Source organism: Oreochromis niloticus, linkage group LG9, assembly GCF_001858045.2.
Source record: "Oreochromis niloticus isolate F11D_XX linkage group LG9, O_niloticus_UMD_NMBU, whole genome shotgun sequence".
In the NCBI taxonomy this organism is placed as follows: domain Eukaryota; kingdom Metazoa; phylum Chordata; class Actinopteri; order Cichliformes; family Cichlidae; genus Oreochromis; species Oreochromis niloticus.
Window position 1 is genome coordinate 20,925,386 of NC_031974.2, and position 18,296 is coordinate 20,943,681.

Below are 18,296 nucleotides of genomic sequence, written 5' to 3' on the forward strand. Positions count from 1 at the left end.
TAGATTTCTGATCAGGGAAGAGCAACAACCCCAGAGTTAACTATGGGGATGTTTTGAGATATATGTGGGATATTTACATTTATTTTTGCATTCCTCTCATTTTAGCTTCCTATTTTCTTTTATTATTTTAATATTACAATAACCTTTATTTTTGCATTGATCCTTGTTATTTGTTCCCTTTTTCCTACATTAAAATTTTTTTTCAAAGGGCTGCAATACAAAGGACAAATATGTCTTTGTCCCGTCTTGCATGTTAATCCTTGAAAATGTAAAAAAACAAACAAAAAAAACCCTCTACCAGCTAGCTTTTTATGAATGTTGATTCATAGCTTTCCTACTCTAAACTCTACTGTGCTTTGAGGTTTGTCAGAGATCTTTAAGAAAACACAGACCTCAGTTTAGCAGATGATAACTCTGTAATCGTCTGGTTTGACAGTTTTCCACAAGGGCTTGAATCGGTGCCTCACAGAGATATTTAATTCACTGACATCAAATGAATGCAGTTTGCTATAAAATACGCATTTGTATTTCTAACTGTGATAACTGAAAAAAAACATAACTTGTAATCTCTATCCAGTAGCACATCATTTTGGCATGAGCAAGATTTTCTATAGAAAAAAGATTTTACTCTGTACTTGTACCGTGACTGCTTGAAAAGCAACTGTATATGTTTACAAAATCACTATGTCAATCAGAGTACATTTGTTTTTGTTTTTTTGGGAGGAAAAACTTTAAAAATGCAACGTTTTCCTGCATGCACTTTCTATTTGCTCTGTCCAGAGTGTTTCCAACTGAATTAATTTTCTACCAAGTCTGCATGCAAGGCTCTCAGACGCCATCAAAGCACTAATGACGTTTATTGCTGTTATGTAGCACATTATGCATTTTGATCTCTCTATGCAAAAGGAGTTTGATATTAAATGAAAGAGCCATGATATTTCAGGTTCTGCCTCATTGGCTCTTTGAGCAAACATGAATCAGAGTACAACACAACTAGGGTCTAAGAGACAATCTCAAGGTAAGCACCCTTATCCAACAATCAACATCTTTATATGTTGTTGTGTATCCATCGTTTGCCCAGTTAATATATACTTTTATGTATTTTATTTTTCTGTGATTTTTTTTGTTTGTTTTGTTTGTTTTGCGCAGGTTTATATTTAATTTTATTTTTTTATGTTTATGTTTTAATTGTTCATTTTCACCAAGATGGTTTTCTTGCTTGCAGCCATCTTGGCCATGTTAGTGAGTTTGTTTGAAGTCTTTGTGATGCTCAAGTTTACTGTATGTCCTCTTCCCCTTGAAGGCATACATTATGTCACTCAGTGGATATTCATTAGCATGGACTTCTCCAATTTCATCTTTAGTTGGTGCTGGTATCAGTTAATATGTCTAACCCCTTCCCAGCTCTCCTTAGTTAGCCTACAGAAAATCATACTTCACTGAAGTTCACATAAAGGCCCAAAAGGGAAAAGCACACACTCAAATGTTTTTATTACAACATCACATTACATGCTTTAAAGAAAGCACATTGAGATGATGTAAATATCCTGTTAGTCTTTACTTATCACACACTCATAAAGAAGTCCTCTGTAGATTTGCATGATCTGTGCCAGTGGTAGTGTTTGATTTTATGTTTGGTTAATTGCGAAGCGTAGTGTTTATAGCTGTGTGTAACATTTCATGTGCGTATGCTCCTTAAATGTGCTTTCATGAAGTTGCAAAAAGCAGCATATGAAATAACGATGGTGATGCCTACATTTGAAATGCACGTAATTTTTCTGATTCATATTTGAAATTAATTGACAATTAAAGTTTCATTTGGTTTAAATGTGACTCAGCGATATATAAGATCATGCTTGCAGCTTCATGCCTGCATAAGGTGGAGTAGCCGCATAAAATGCTACCCACTGTTTTGTCTTCTACTGTGAAAAAAATGTGCTGTCCTGATATACAAATATATATATATATGTGTGTGTGTGTGTGTGTGTGTGTGTGTGTGTGTCTGCTTATGTTCTGCATTATGTTGCATTGTCTCCATCATGTAGACTTCTTGAGAATAGTGCAATCCTGGATCAGTACGAACGGGCGTCACTGACTTATGAAAAAACGGAGCGGAGATTTACACCAGCATGATGCTGCTGCTGCTGCTGCTGCTGATGATGATGATGATGATGATGATGAAGGGACAATTTGATGAAACAAACTAAATGTGCAAAGATGAACACGAAGACTAGATGAAACTGCTCCAGATGCAAAGTTTTGAAAATCAGCTCTTTGCTCTACATTCAGTAGCCAGTGCAGATGTCTCACTGCAGAAGCATTGGACCTTTACAACAAACATCATTCCTGAACTTTAGATTTGGGACATTTAGAAACATATTTGTCGTCATAGATTCTCAAGTGATCAGGAAATTTCAAGTTTATTTTAAGCATGTACTTTTTTGTAGCATACATGAGTTTGATAGCCAATTATAGGCGCTTGCGGTTTGTCAAATCTAGAAAGATTTATTTTAGTCAAAATTGGAATCAAACTAATTACTAACCTAATTGAATTTAATTCTATTGGACAACTGTTTATTTGGGTAACAGCTCAAAGTCCAGTTTTATGACTCCTGCATGCTTCATCTATACCCATTAAAGCATTAACATACTAACAATTGAATATGAAAATAACGCATCTACTAACAATACTTAAGTCATACAGGAATAAGATGTGGGTTAAAAGGTGTTTTCAAAATAGATTAATTACACTGCATGTTATTGTGTGGCTGAATCATTACAAAGCAGAGCTCCAATCAATTTCCAACATAATAAGTTCAACTCAAGCTACTTTTTAAATGTGCTAACTTTCCAATAAGCATTTTTCTTTAATTAATTTTTATTTATTTTTGGCAAATTTGATTCCGTCAAATCTGTTTAACTTCTAATTCTCTTACTTACTGTAGAAGCTTCATATCTTTGTATTAAAACAGGATTTTATACTAAGGCAAATTGAAAAAGTGGATGTTTTTACAGTTACTCGAGTTATCTTTCAGGGCTGATTTTACTGATGCTTTATAAAATAAATAACACTGAAGCTTCACCTTTCCTTTCCCTTTGTTTTATTGGCCTATGGTCAGTAGTTCCTCTGTCCATTAAGCGTGTGCTCAATCTGTCAGCACACCTCGTTCTCCTCTCACAACCAATTAAATGTTGCTCCTTTTTTTTTTCTGCCCGATTTGCTTCTGAGGAAGCGCAGACTCAAACCGGAAGGATTTATTTCACCAAGCGGTACACTTCTTTTCAATCTCTGAGACTTTAAATAATTCCGGGTAATCAAGGTATCTGACAGGCGAGTTAATTGACTTTTTGTGATGCGTTTATCCAACTCGATCAGAAGTGAAGGATTAGCCTTGCACTCGGATAACACTTGCTACTGGCAGGCTGGTTAATATAAGACGACGTGCACTATGTGGAGAGTAAAATAAGTGGATCTGAGCACAGTGACACATGCAACACATTTCTTACTCACTGTCATTGTGTCTTTACCTGTATTTGTGGGAATTTAGATTTACCATCTATGTGTTCATTATTTTTCTGTGTTTAGTGTCATTACTTACATTCATACTCTCCACTATTTTTTTTCCTTCCGCATACACACAGCCATGCACATATATATTTCTGCAAATACCAAATAAAATGCTTTTCTTTTCTGTACACACATTTGCACTGCCTGGTCTGTGTGTTGTCTCTCTGCTTCACACGTCTGTCAACAGAGATGTTCAGCACGGGTACCATATCCATGCTCTCTCTGTTTTTTGTCTTCTTTACTCTTTCTTTCTCTGAAAATGGACACACACACAAACACACACAGTCTCAAACTCATCTGCCGGTTTATAGATGGAGGCGGACACGCCGCTAATTAAGTAAGTCTGAATCAATTCGATCAAGCAGCAGCAGGAAGCAGATGAGAAAAGTGAAGGGCCCAGAGCGGACTTAAAGTAATAGTGTTTTCATTTCTCTGCAGATACATCAGACAGATGCATCATTCCTCTGCATCTTGCCAGGTTTGACAGCATTTGGAGCTAAGGTTTCTCTCCCATGTGCATCTTGAGTGAACTGTTGTTAAAGAGCAACTTTACCAATGTAGAGTGATGTTATGAGAAAATTCCTTAAATCAAAAAAAAAGAAAAAAAGAAAAAGGTTTGTGATGTATGAATCAAGTTTTTTTCTTCTTTGCTTTGGACTAGAGGTGCATTTGCTCCCCGCCGGGCTTGGATTGAGCCGCCATGGAGCACTGATAACTTCAGATATGAGACTGAAAGGTTTTTTTTGTTTGTTTGTTTTTTAAATTTAGAGTACCTTTAATGTAAAGTGGTTCATGGAGGCAAAGAAAAAATGCAGAATCAGGTTTTTACATCATTTTAATGTAACCATGAAAATATAAAATTGCATATTTCAGCTGCTGATTTCACATATTTTCCTATTTTGGTGCCGTGTCTTTACAGTAGATAATCAGGTTGTTTGGTGGGGGGTTTATATCAAGAAGAGAAGACAACAGACGAGGATGTGGTGAAGTGAAGAAGTGACTAATGTTAAACTGCATATATGGGTGCATACATGATTGTCCCTGCCTTTCATCTAACATCCATTTCTTCTCATTTTTACTGATACTTTTACCGATTTGTTTTTCAGTCTCCTGGTCAAAATTCATAGCATTGTGGTATTTTGTTTTGTTTTTTAAAATTCATGTGCATTTTTAACTGAAAACACATTAAGAAAATGCTGGACTGAATGTTTTCAATAAACTAATGTTTACTGATTTTTTTGTGATGACTTATTTAATAAATGAGTACAAACTGAATTAAGTATTGTGTTTAGCATCATGTCATTATATATTTTTGATACATTCTTATGATATTGATATTGGTATCCCATCTGATGTAGGGAGGTTGTTTTTGTGTCTCCAGGTGGTTGTTTATTGCACTGGATTTATGCTTGGGGTTGTTGTCAGGCATATTGTTTGACCGATCACACACCTATATGATGATATTGCACAGTGTGGCAACCTGAACCTTTAAAGTGCCCAATTAGACAACATGCAGAAACTGCAACGAAGTTCAGCTACATCTTCAAACATTTTGAAGGACACGCTAGAATTTTATTTGTTGACACATTTGGACATTGCACTTTTTTTGGACATTTTAAGAACAGGTATAGGTTAGAAGATGAAATAAGCACATACGATACTCAATGAATAGTTTAATGGTATAACTGTCTGGGAGCAGCAGATGCACCAAGGCCAGTAAGAACCATTGCGAATTTCAGTACTAAACTTTGGGACAAAAGTTTAAACCCTCAAAGATTAACAGTGTAATTTGTACCATCGCCTCATTTGTATGAATGAAATTTAAGTTTTATTTAGTTGGTTTTTGTATTTATTGTTTGTTTAATGCTTTTTTGTGTTTCGTTTTTAATCAAACAAGCTGCTGCACCACAAGTTTTCTCACTTCGGACAATAAAATTAGGGGAAAATCTATGACTACAAAGCTTCAATCAGTGATCTGTTCATAGTATAAGTAATAATTGTTAGTAGTTAGCATGTGGTGTTTAAATGGGAGGCTGTAGCCCAGGAAGTAGAGGGCGCTGTCTGTGATACACACCCAGGGTTCAGTGTGTACGCCCCCCTCTCATCCTATGGCACTTATGGTATGCACTAGCCTTTAGATATAAGCTGCATAGGATATATGCATATATACATACAGTGAAACAGTGTTTGGGTCGTTACTCAAAAAAAGTAATGTATTACACATTATTTGTCAAAAAAAGTAATGGAGTACATTAATTAAAAACTTGCCAGAGACAGTAATTTGTTACACTACTTATTACATTACTTTCTCAGTACTCTGAAAAGCATGGTCACATAATTACCAGTTAACAATATAAATGTTAACGCACCAACACCAATCCCTATCCTAATGGGGACACACACACTATCTTTCTTTTAGTTTTTAGGTGTAAACAAAGCCGAAAATACAAAGAAAAGATGAAATCCAGCACAGAGAGACTTCAAAGGGATCTTCACTGCAATTGTACCGTAAAACATGAACAGGAAGAAACTGAGGCTACTAGCCAGAATGCACATCACTACTTTGTTACCTGTAGAAGTTTAGGGTCTGGGTGCTGGGCTGGGTTTAGCAAACACTCAGTTTCAAAATCCTTCTGGGTTCTTGGGTTCTGGTCTTTGCGTTACCATGTTGTCTGTTCAGATGCTTGTAAAGAGCCAAAGTTGTATTAGCAGTATATTGCTCTTGTTTCTATCTTGGATGCAGTTTGCACTTTACCATCACACACTTGTTCTTTTGCACAATAAAAATGAAAGTAATGTTCGCATCTCCACTCCTCAAAATCTGTATTGCTATATTGCTCCACAACTTTCTCTTCCCAAATGAACTGAAATCACCTGATTGTAGCTAGAGTATGGAGAAAGATAAAAGCATGTTTGATCGATGTTTTTTTCTTTCTATCTGCCCGATGTGAACTGAAGAACCTTTTTTAACATAAGTAACGACACAATTAGTGCTGATTAAGCATTGACAGTATTGAGATGCTATTTTTATTCTGTACATTTTTCGCTGATTATCTCCTTCAACAGCGTTCAACTTAGAAAAACACCATTAGATTCTTCTTCTTTTAGACGTGTGGTTCTATTTCTGTCATTTCTTACTTTTAGATTTTTTAAAAGATTCAACTTTATTCAACAAAAATGTGTAATGTATTTCAATTGGCAGACTCTTCAAATTCTCATTCAATGTACTCCTCTTTCAACTCTAACTGCTTCCACATATGTGCACCTACAGACACCATTCAAACTTTAAAAGCCAAGACATTGAACTATTCATCTTTTAATTATCTTTTCAATATCTTTTATAGTTGTGTGGATGCTGATTAAGCATCCACACTATTGAGTTCCTGTTTCTCTTTATTGTGTGGATGCTTTAAGCATCCACACTATTGAGTTCCTGTTTCTCTTTATTCTTTATACTTTATTGTGTGGATGCTTTAAGCATCCACACTATTGAGTTCCTGTTTCTCTTTATTCTTTATTATTATTATTATTATTCTTCAAGTTGCTTCCGTACGTTTTTCGCCGTAGAACTACTTCCACAATTTTTGTGCTATTTTCACCGTTCAAATTTTAAACTATTCTGCTATTTTTTCTCTTTCCGGCAATGACTTTTGGTATTTTCTGCTCTTATACTTTTTAAAATATTACGTTTTTTTCCTTTAATTTGTCCCATTGAAATGAATGGGAAACTTCCGCAATTCTGCTAAATTTTGCTTGTTTTTGAAACTTAACTACTTTTTACTACTTTCACGTAGAACAACCATTCAAACTTTAAAATGTTCTCAAATTATTGGGCTATGCATGGATGATTCAGCTTTTTCATATCTGTTACCGTTTTCATCTTATCCCTCTTCAAGTTTTGAGTTTCATCTTTGTGATTTTTCACAAAATACATGCGTTGTTATGGTTGCTATGCAGTTGGTTCTAAGTGAGCCACTGTACCTTTGGCAATTTTCTCTGCATGTCCGAACAACTTCTTGCTACTCGCTCAATTTCCACTCAACCCACACAAATTATACATCAAAACGTAGGTATTTTTGCTGGCTTTCAGGAAATGTCACTATCATTGTTGTGGGATTTATAGAATTTTGGCAAATCTCCTCAGACCAACACAAAGTCTCAAAAATCCCCATAGAAAGTCAATGGAGAGTTCGTTTAAAATCACCGCTTGATTTCTGTAATGAGAGGCATGTTCGAATCGTCATATCTCCCCAACGAAGCGAAGTTAAGACATGAGGCTTGTGCCAATATATCTTCAGACACTCCTGACGCTCACAATTCAAGAATTGTTTTCTCATCTATTACCATTTGGCCATGAATTGGGTTTGTTTGAGGGTAGGAAATTCGTCCCTCGCTCAGATTTCTTCAGATTTCAAACTCTGGAAATGAGACACTTTTTTCTCTCGTCATATCTTTTTGATAGATTTCCACAGAGACCTGAAAATTTCCATGACTGTTCACCAAAGCCTGCTGTCTCTTACGGTGAAAGAATGATATCGATACTCCAAATAGATTTAGAGTTAGAAAGCGTTGTTTGAGGACTAGTCAAGGCAGATTTTGCTTGCCTCTACTCAGTTATGGTGCATTAGAAGTCAAATATCGTCAATAATTCATATTTTAATGATAAATTGTCAACATTTTAAGATTCCCCCATCTCTTCTGAACAAAACGGTGTAAGAATGACTGTTCTAGCCCCTACGGTTAGGAAATTATGGCCATTTGTTTGAGAGGAATCCTCACTATGAGAAATTCACTGCAGAAATCCTGTCTCTGTGCTCTGTGTGTAAAAACGGCTGCACCTGTTTTGGCGGGAAAAAGTACACAGCCTCTCTGATTGGTGGATTCAAATTTAGCAGCTCCCAGGCTGCTTGACTGAGCTAGAAACTTGATTTTCTCTCCCTGTGTGTGTGTGTGTGTGTGTGTGTGTGTGTGAGACAGAGAGAGAGAGAGAGAGAGGGCGAGAGAGAGTTTTTATGGGAGCATCTTATTGTATGATTTAAATTCAATATATTTAGACTGGTTGACTGAATTTGATCCTGTGTGTGTCTCTCTGTGCTTGTGGGACTTTTTGCAGCTGTCCATTTTGCTTTTCCAATTTTTCTATTTAAGTTATTACTATTGTGCTAAGTCATAGCATTTGTGCTGCTTTTCAGTATTTGTGCTAAATACAGCATTTCTGCTAAATCATACTATTTCTGCTATTTTATAAGATTTGTGCTAAATACAGCATTTGTGCTAAATCATACTATTTCTGCTATTTTATAGGATTTGTACTTAATATAATATTTCTGCTTAATTATAGTATTTGTGCTAAAACATAGTATTTCTACTAAACGCAGTATTTCTGGGTAATCATAGTATTTCTATGTATTCCTGCCAGCTCCTCAGGAAGCCAATCCTCTGTGAGGACTGTAATTTTCAAATTGACATATCAAGTCATGCACGGCTTCCCAGCCAGCCAATCATATCTGAGTCCTGGCACATTCAAATTTGCATATTGGGACCTTCATGGCTTCCCAGCCAGCCAATCATATCTGGGTCCTGGCACATTTAAATTTGCATATTGTTGCCTTCATGGCTTCCCAGCCAGCCAATCATATCTGAGTCCTGGCACATTTAAATTTGCATATTGGGACCTTCGTGGCTTCTAAGCCCACCAATCATCTATGTCATATATCTCTAATATTTCATATTTGTATTTTAAATGGTCAGCATTTCAAGATTCCCCTATGTCTTCTGAATAAAATGGTCTAAGAATGACTGTTTTAGCCCCTACGGTTAGGAAATTATGGTCATTTGTTTGAGGGGAGTCGTCATTATGAGAAATAGACTGCAAAAGTCCTGTGTCTCTCTGTGCTGCGTGCACCTGTTTTGGCGGGAAAAAGTGCACAGGCTCTCTGATTGGTGGATTCAAATTCAGCAGCTCCCAGGCTGCTTGACTGAGCTAGAAACTTACTTCTCTCTCCCTGTGTGTGTGTGTGTGTGTGTGTTTGTGTGTGTGTGTGTGTGTGTTTGTGTGTGTGTGTGTGACAGAGAGAGAGAGGGAGAGAGAGAGAGAGAGAGAGAGAGAGAGAGAAAGCCTTTTATGGGATGATCTCATTGTAAGATTCAAATTCAATATATTTAGACTGGTTGACTGAATTGGATCTTGTGTGTGTGTGTGTGTGTGTGTGACAGAGAGAGAGAGAGAAAGCCTTTTTATGGGATGATCTCATTGTAAGATTTAAATTCAATATATTTAGACTGGTTGACTGAATTGGATCTTGTGTGTATGTGTGTGTGTGTGTGTGTGACAGAGAGAGAGAGGGAGAGAGAGAGAGATTGAGAGAGAGAAAGCCTCTTTATGGGATGATCTCATTGTAAGATTCAAATTCAATATATTTAGACTGGTTGACTGAATTGGATCTTGTGTGTGCGTGTGTGTGTGTGTGTGTGTGTGACAGAGAGAGAGAGGGAGAGAGAGAGAGAGAGAGAGAGAGAGAAAGCCTTTTTATGGGATGATCTCATTGTAAGATTCAAATTCAATATATTTAGACTGGTTGACTGAATTGGATCCTGTGTGTGTGTGTATGAGTGTGTGTGTGTGTGTCTCTGTGCATGTGTGTTTCCATATGTGTCCATATTTGTGATTGTGTGGCTGTTATATATTTTTTATCGATTTTTTTCATTTAACAAGTATATTTGAAGGACCCTTAGCATGTTCAGCATTTTTTCAGCTGTCCATTTTGCTTTTCCAATTTTTCTGTTTAAGTTATTACTATTGTGCTAAATCATAGCATTTCTGCTGTTTTATAAGATTTTTGCTAAATTTAGTATTTCTGATTAATTATAGTTTTTCTACCAAATCATAGTACAGTATTTTTGCTTTTTATAGAATTTTCATAGGATATTTATATTGCTTGATATAGTATTTCTGCTTATTATAGGATTTGTGCTTAATATAGTATTTCTGCTAAATGTAGTATTTATGCTTAATCATAGTATTTCTATATATTTCTGCCAGGTCCCCAGGCAGCCAATCCTCTGTGAGGACTGAGGCATTCAAATTTACATATCAGGGCCTGCACGGCTTCTCACCCAGCCAATCTTATCTTAGGGATGCAACATTCAAATTTACAAATCAGGGCCTGCACGGCTTCCCAGCCAGCCAATCATATCTGAGGTCTGCCCTTTCTTCTCTCGTCATATCTCAGCGACAGATGTACAAAGAGCAATGCAAATCACAGTCAAAGTACACCAAAGTCCGCTGATTCACCCAGTACAAGAATTATGCTTCTAGTCCAACTAGTTTTTGAGTTACACGACGTTTTATAACTCCAAAAAACGGCGTTTTTCGCCTCTCACCGCAATCTAATTCTGACTGCTCATCACCCTGTTTTCCAGGCACTCGCTCTCTTTCCCAATTCTGCAAACATTTATGATTTTAGCAGCTTTTCTAATATGGACCTCAGATTCTTGTTAACACTCCATGGCACAAATACTGTTCCCTTTAGGCTCTGTGTATGTGTGTGTATCAATATTTCTCCCATTTTAAAGCATTACTCCTCCATAATTGTATTTCTGTTAAATCAAAGTACTTTTACTACATCTTAGTACTTCTGCTCAATCATAGTATTTCTGCTAAATCATAGTATTTTTGCCAAATTATGGTTTTTGTGCCAAATCATAACATTTGTTTTATGTTATAGTATTACTACTAAGTGGAGGAATTTCTGTCATGTTACAGTATATGTGCTGATTACAGTATTTCTGCTAAATCATAGTATTTCTACTATATTATATTTTTCTTTCTAAATATAGCATTTCTGCTATATAATTTATTTCTGCTATGTTATAATATTTGTGCTAAACCAGAGTATTTCTGCTGAAACATAGTATTTCTGCCAAATGATAGTATTTCTGTCAAATTACAGTATTTGTGCTAAAACATAGTATGTTTTTTTTAAATTTCAATATTAATAGTATTTTACAGTGTCTCTGGTAAATCGCAGCATTTCTGCTATGTTGTACTGTTTTTCTAAATCATAGTATTTCTGTAATGTTTAAGAATGTTTGGCTAAATATATTCTTTCTGTTATCTTATACTATTTCTCCTAAATTCTTGTATTTTTGAGAAGTTATCGTGTTTCTGGTAAGTTACAATATTTCTGCTAAGTTCTGCTATGCTATTGTATTTCTGCCAAGTATTATGTTTCCTCTAAGATATTACAGTTCTGCTAAGTTACTACATTTTAGCAAACTTCCTTTGCTTCTGCAAAGCTTTTACAAATTCTGCAACGTTTCAGCTTTTTCTGCTAGTTTCAGCAGACAGGTTCAGCATTACAGCATCCACACTGCATTTTCGCAGGAAATGCAAATTTTTCTAGTTATTCTTCAAGTTGCTTCCGTACGTTTTTCGCCGTAGAACTACTTCCACAATTTTTGTGCTATTTTCACCGTTCAAATTTTAAACTATTCTGCTATTTTTGCTCTTTCCGGCAATGACTTTTGGTATTTTTGCTCTTATACTTTTTAAAATATTACGTTTTTTTCCTTTAATTTGTCCCATTGAAATGAATGGGAAACTTCCGCAATTCTGCTAAAACTTACTCTTTTTTGAAACTTAACTACGTTCTCATACTTTCGCCTAGAACAACCATTCAAATTTTAAAATGTTCACAAATTATTGGGCTATTCATGAATGATTCAGCTTTTTCATATCTGTTACCGTTTTCATCGTATCCCTCTCTAAGTTTTGAGTTTCATCTTTGTGATTTTTCACAAAATACATGCGTTGTTATGGTTGCTATGCAGTTGGTTCTAAGTGAGCCACTGTACCTTTTGCAATTCTCACTTCATGTCCGAACAACTTCTTGCTACTCGGTCAATTTCCCTCAACCCCACAAATTATACATCAAACGTAGGTATTTTTGCTGGCTTTCAGAAAATGTCACTATCATTGTTGTGGGTTTTATAGAATTTTTCCAAATCTCCTCAGACCAACACAAAGTCTTAAAACTCTCCATAGAAAGTCAATGGAGAGTTTGTTCAAAATCATCGCTTGATTTCTGTAATGAGAGGCATTTTCGAATCGCCATATCTCCCCAACGAAGCGAAGTTAAGACATAAGGCTTGTCCCAATATATCTTCAGACACTCCTGACGCTCACAATTCAAGAATTGTTTTCTCATCTATTACCATTTGGCCATGAATTGGGTTTGTTTGAGGGTAGGAAATTCGTCCTTCGCTCAGATTTCTTCAGATTTCAAACTCTGGAAATGAACCACTTTTTCCTCTCGTCATATCTTTTTAATGGATTTCCACAGAGACCTGAAAATTTCCATGATTGTTCACCAAAGACTGCTGTCTCTTACGGTGAAAGAATGATATTGATACTCCAAATAGATTTAGAGTTAGAAAGCGTTGTTTGAGGGCAAGTCAAAGCAGTTTTGGCTTTGCTCTACTCAGTTATGGTGCATTAGAAGTCAAATATCTTTAATAATTCATATTTTAATGATAAAGTGTCAACACTTTAAGATTCCCCCATCTCTTCTGAACAAAACGGTGTAAGAATGACCGTTCTAGCCCCTACGGTTAGGAAATTATGGCCATTTGTTTGAGAGGAATCCTCACTATGAGAAATTCACTGCAGAAATCCTGTCTCTGTGCTCTGTGTGTGTAAAAACGGCTGCACCTGTTTTGGCGGGAAAAAGTACACAGCCTCTCTGATTGGTGGATTCAAATTTAGCAGCTCCCAGGCTGCTTGACTGACCTAGAAACTTGCTTGTCTCTCCCTGTGTGTGTGTGTGTGTGTGTGTGTGTGTGTGTGTGTGTGTGTGAGACAGAGAGAGAGAGAAAGGGAGGGCGAGAGAGAGTTTTTATGGGAGCATCTTATTATATGATTTAAATTCAATATATTTAGACTGGTTGACTGAATTTGATCCTGTGTGTGTCTCTCTGTGCATGTGTGTTTCCATATGTGTCCATATTTGTGATTGTGTCACTGTTATACTTTTTTTTGCTGATTTTTTTCATTTAACAATTACATTTGAGGGACCCTTAGCATGTTCAGGATTCTTTCAGCTGTCCATTTTGCTTTTCCAATTTTTCTATTTAAGTTATTACTATTGTGTTGAGTCATAGCATTTCTGCTGCTTTTCAGTATTTGTGCTAAATACAGCATTTCTGCAAAATCATACTATGTCTGCTATTTTATGAGATTTGTGCTAAATACAGCATTTCTGCTAAATCATACTCTTTCTGCTATTTCATAAGATTTGTGCTAAATATAGTGTTTCTGCTATTTCTGCCAAATTTAGTATTTTTGATTAATTAGGGTTTTTCTACCAAATCATAGTACAGTTTTACTGCTTTTTATAGGATTTTTAGAGGATATTTATATTGCTTAATATAGTATTTCTGCTTTTTATAGGATTTGTGCTTAATATAGTTTTTCTAAAAAATGTAGTATTTATGCTTAATCATACTATTTCTATATATTTCTGCCAGGTCCCCAGGCAGCTAATCCTCTGTGAGGACTGATACATACAAATACATATCAGGGCCTGCACGGCTTCCCAGCCAGCCAATCATATCTGGGGTCTGCCCTTTCTTCTCTCGTCATATCTCAGCGACAGATGTACAAAGAGCAATGCAAATCACAGTCAAAGTACACGAACGTACGCTGATTCACCCAGTACAAGAATTATGCTTCTAGTCCACCTAGTTTTTGAGTTACACGACGTTTTGTAACTGCAAAAAACGGCGTTTTTCGCCTCTCACCGCAATCTGATTCTGACTGCTCATCACCCTGTTTTCCAGGCGCGCGCTCTCTTTCCCAGTGGCGCAGTTGGTAATGACACAGGTCTGCAACCCAAAGGTCGTGGGTTCAATTACACCTTGGGCAACATGTGTTTTTTCCCTACAAATTAATACACTATCACAGACCACTAATTCATATTCATCATTTATTACAATTCTGCAACCTTTTATGATTTTAGCAGCTTTTGTAATATGGACCTCAGATTCTTGTTAACACTCCATGGCACAAATACTATTCCCTTTAGGCTCTGTGTGTGTGTGTGTGTGTGTGTGTGTGTGTGTGTGTGTGTGTGTGTGTGAGAGAAAGAGAGAGAGAGAGAGAGAGAGCGAGAGAGAGCCTTTTGATGGGAGCATCTTATTATATCACTTAAATTCAATATATTTAGACTGGTTGACTGAATTTGGTCCTGTGTGTGTCTCTGTGTGCATGTGTGTTTCCATATGTGCCCATATTTGTGATTGTGTGACTGTCATACTTTTTTTGCTGATTTTTTTTTTCAATTAACAATTAGATTTGAGGGACCCTTAGCATGTTCAGGATTTTTCCAGCTGTCCATTTTGCTTTTCCAATTTTTCTATAAGTTATTACTGTTGTGCTAAGTCATAGCATTTCTGCTGCTTTTCAGTATTTGTGCTAAATACAGCATTTCTGCTAAATCATACTATTTCTGCTATTTCATAAGATTTGTACTAAATATAGTGTTTCTGCCAAATATAGTATTTCTGCTTAATTATAGTATTTGTGCTAAAACATAGTATTTCTACTAAATGTAGTATTTATGCTTAATCATACTATTTGTATATATTTCTGCCAGGTCCCCAGGCAGCTAATCCTCTGTGAGGACTCATAAATATAAAATTTACATATCAGGGCCTGCACGGCTTCCCAGCCAGCCAATCATATCTGAGGTCTGCCCTTTCTTCTCTCGTCATATCTCAGCGACAGATGTACAAAGAGCAATGCAAATCACAGTCAAAGTACACGAAAGTACGCTGATTCACCCAGTACAAGAATTATGCTTGTAGTCCACCTAGTTTTGAGTTACACGACGTTTTGTAACTCCAAAAAACGGCGCTCTTTGCCTCACACCGCGATCTAATTCTGACTGCTCATCACCTCAGATTCTTCTTAACACTCCATGGCACAAATACTGTTCCCTTTAGGCTCTGTGAATGTGTGTGTGTATCTATATTTCTCCCATTTTAAAGTATTACTCCTCCATAATTGGATTTCTCTTAAATCAAAGTACTTTTACTACATCTTAGTACTTCTGCTCAATCATAGTATTTCTGCTAAATCATGGTTTTTGTGCCAAATCATCAGAATCGTGTTTATTGGCCAAGTATATGTGCAGACAAATACAAGGAATTTGGTTCCGGTAGATGGTGGCTCTCGAGCACAGCAATGTAAATCACACACACACACACACACACACACACACACACACACACACACACACACACGCACCCACACACACACACGTATCTATATATACATTACACATGCATACACATACATACACAAAGCTGTGTAAACCAACTATAAAAAACTAATCTAAACGTATATACATAAAATACAAAATGAAATGAGGTGGAATGAATACTACAGAATGTACATAAGGTGCAGTTGCAGTCTGGCAGTGGAGGAGTGTGACAGTTCAACTGTTTAGAAGGGAGATGGTGAGGGGAAAGAAACTGTTCCTGTGTTGGGTGGTCCTGGTCTGCAGGCTTCTGTACCGTCTGCCAGAGGGCAGCAGATCAAAAAGTCTGTGTCCAGGGTGTGAGGGGTCTGTGATGATTTTCCCTGCCCGTTTCCTGGTTCTTGAGAGGTACAGATCCTGGATGGAGGGCAGGGGGGCGCCGATGATCCTTTCTGCTGCCCGTACAGTCCGCTGCAGTCTGCACCTGTCCTGTTTAGTGGCTGCACCATACCAGACTGTGATGGAGGAGCACAGGACAGACTCAATGACTGCAGTGTAGAACTGGATCAGCAGCTCCTGTGGAAGACTGTACTTCCCCAGTTGTCTCAGGAAGTACATCCTCTGCTGGGTCTTTTTGAGGATGGAGTTGATGTTGGTCTCCCACTTCAGGTCCTGGGAGATGGTGGTACCCAGCAACTTGAAGATCTCCACAGTCGACACAGGGCTGTCTGATATGATGAGGGGGGGCAGAGTTGAGGGATGTCTCCTGAAGTCCACTGTCATCTCTACAGTTTTAAGAGTGTTCAGCTCCAGATTGTGCTGACTGCACCAGAGTACCAGCCGCTCAACTCATCATAACATTTGTGTTATGTTATAGTATTACTACTAAGTGGAGGAATTTCTGTCATGTTACAGTATATGTGCTGATTACAGTATTTCTGCCAAATATAGTATTTCTGATTAATTATAGTTTTTCTACCAAATCATATTACAGTATTTTTGCTTTTTATACCATTTTTATAGGATTTTATATTGCTTAATATAGTATTTCTGCTTTTTATAGGATTTGTGCTTAATATAGTATTTCTGCTTTTTATAGGATTTGTGCTTAATACAGTATTTCTGCTAAATGTAGTATTTATGCTTAATCACACTATTACTATATATTTCTGCCAGCTTCCCAGCCAGCCAATCATATCTGAGGTCTGCCGTTTCTTCTCTCGTCATATCTCAGCGACGGATGTACAAAGAGTAATGAAAATCACAGTCAAAGTACACCAAAGTCCGCTGATTCACCCAGTACAAGAATTATGCTTCTAGTCCACCTAGTTTTGGAGTTACACGACGTTTTGTAACTCCAAAAAACAGCGCTCTTTGCCTCTCACCGCGATCTAATTCTGACTGCTCATCACCCCGTTTCCCAAGAGCTCACTGTCTTTCCCAGTGGGGCAGCTGGTAAGCAAATTATAGCCATTTGTTTGAGAGGAGTCCTCACTATGAAAAATAGACTGCACAAATCCTGTCTCTGTGCTGCGTGTGTAAAAACAGGTGCACCTGTTTGGCGGGAAAAAGTACATAGCCTTTCTGATTGGTGGATTCAAATTAAGCAGCTCCAGGCTTTTGACCCACCTAGAAACATACAGGAAACACTGTATGTACAGCCCCTGTTTGTTCACTTGCTTCTGCTGCTGCTGCTGTGTGTGTGTGTGTGTGTGTGTCTGTGTGTGTGTGTCTGTATGACAGAGAGAGAGAGAGAGAGAGAGCCTTTTTATGGGTGTATCTTATTGTGTGATTTAAAATCAATATATTTACACTGGTTGATTGAATTGGATCCTGTGTGTGTCTCTGTGCATGTGTGTTTCCATATATGGGGGCGATCGTGGCTTAAAAGTTGGGAGTTCGCCTTGTAATCGGAAGGTTACCGGTTCGAGGCCCGGCTCGGACAGTCTCGGTCGTTGTGTCTTTGGGCAAGACACTTCACTCGTTGTCTACTGGTGGTGGTCAGAGGGCCCGGTGGCGCCAGTGTCCAGCAGCCTCGCCTCTGTCAGTGCGCCCAGGGTGGCTGTGGCTACAACGTAGCTTGCCATCACCAGTGTGTGAATGGGTGAATGACTGGATATGTAAAGAGCTTTGGGGTCCTTAGGGACCATAAAAGCGCTATATAAATACAGGCCATTTACCATGTCCATATTTGTAATTGTGCAAGTTATTACTATTATACTAAATTACAGTATTTCTGCTACTTTTCGGTGTTTGTGCTAAATACAGTATTTCTACTAAATCTTAGTATTATTGCTTAATCATATTATTTGAGCAAAATCATAGTATTTGAGCATATTCTTTCTATTTGTGCCATAGCATAATATATTTGCTGAATTACAGCATTTCTGCTATGTTGTAGTATTTGTCCTAAATCACAGTATTTGTGCAATGTTTAGGTATTTTTGTTTAAATAAAGTATCTATGTA

General features: G+C 37.2%; 1 protein-coding gene across 10 annotated transcripts in view; it reads left to right on the plus strand.

Annotated features, from left to right (window-relative positions):
• neto1l (neuropilin (NRP) and tolloid (TLL)-like 1, like) overlaps positions 1-4,843 on the plus strand; it is a 70,681-nt gene extending 65,838 nt beyond the window's left edge. For 2 of the 10 annotated variants that reach the window (XM_019363430.2, XM_025910463.1), the window contains 2 exons: positions 944-1,018; positions 2,046-4,843. In XM_019363430.2, the coding sequence (XP_019218975.1) occupies positions 944-1,004 (61 nt within the window). In that variant the 3' untranslated portion in view covers positions 1,005-1,018; positions 2,046-4,843. The remainder of the gene's footprint in view (positions 1-943; positions 1,019-2,045) is intronic. The other 8 variants (XM_025910461.1, XM_025910462.1, XR_003221709.1 and 5 more) reach the window with 7 other exon arrangements.
• The last annotated feature ends 13,453 nt before the right edge of the window (positions 4,844-18,296 follow it).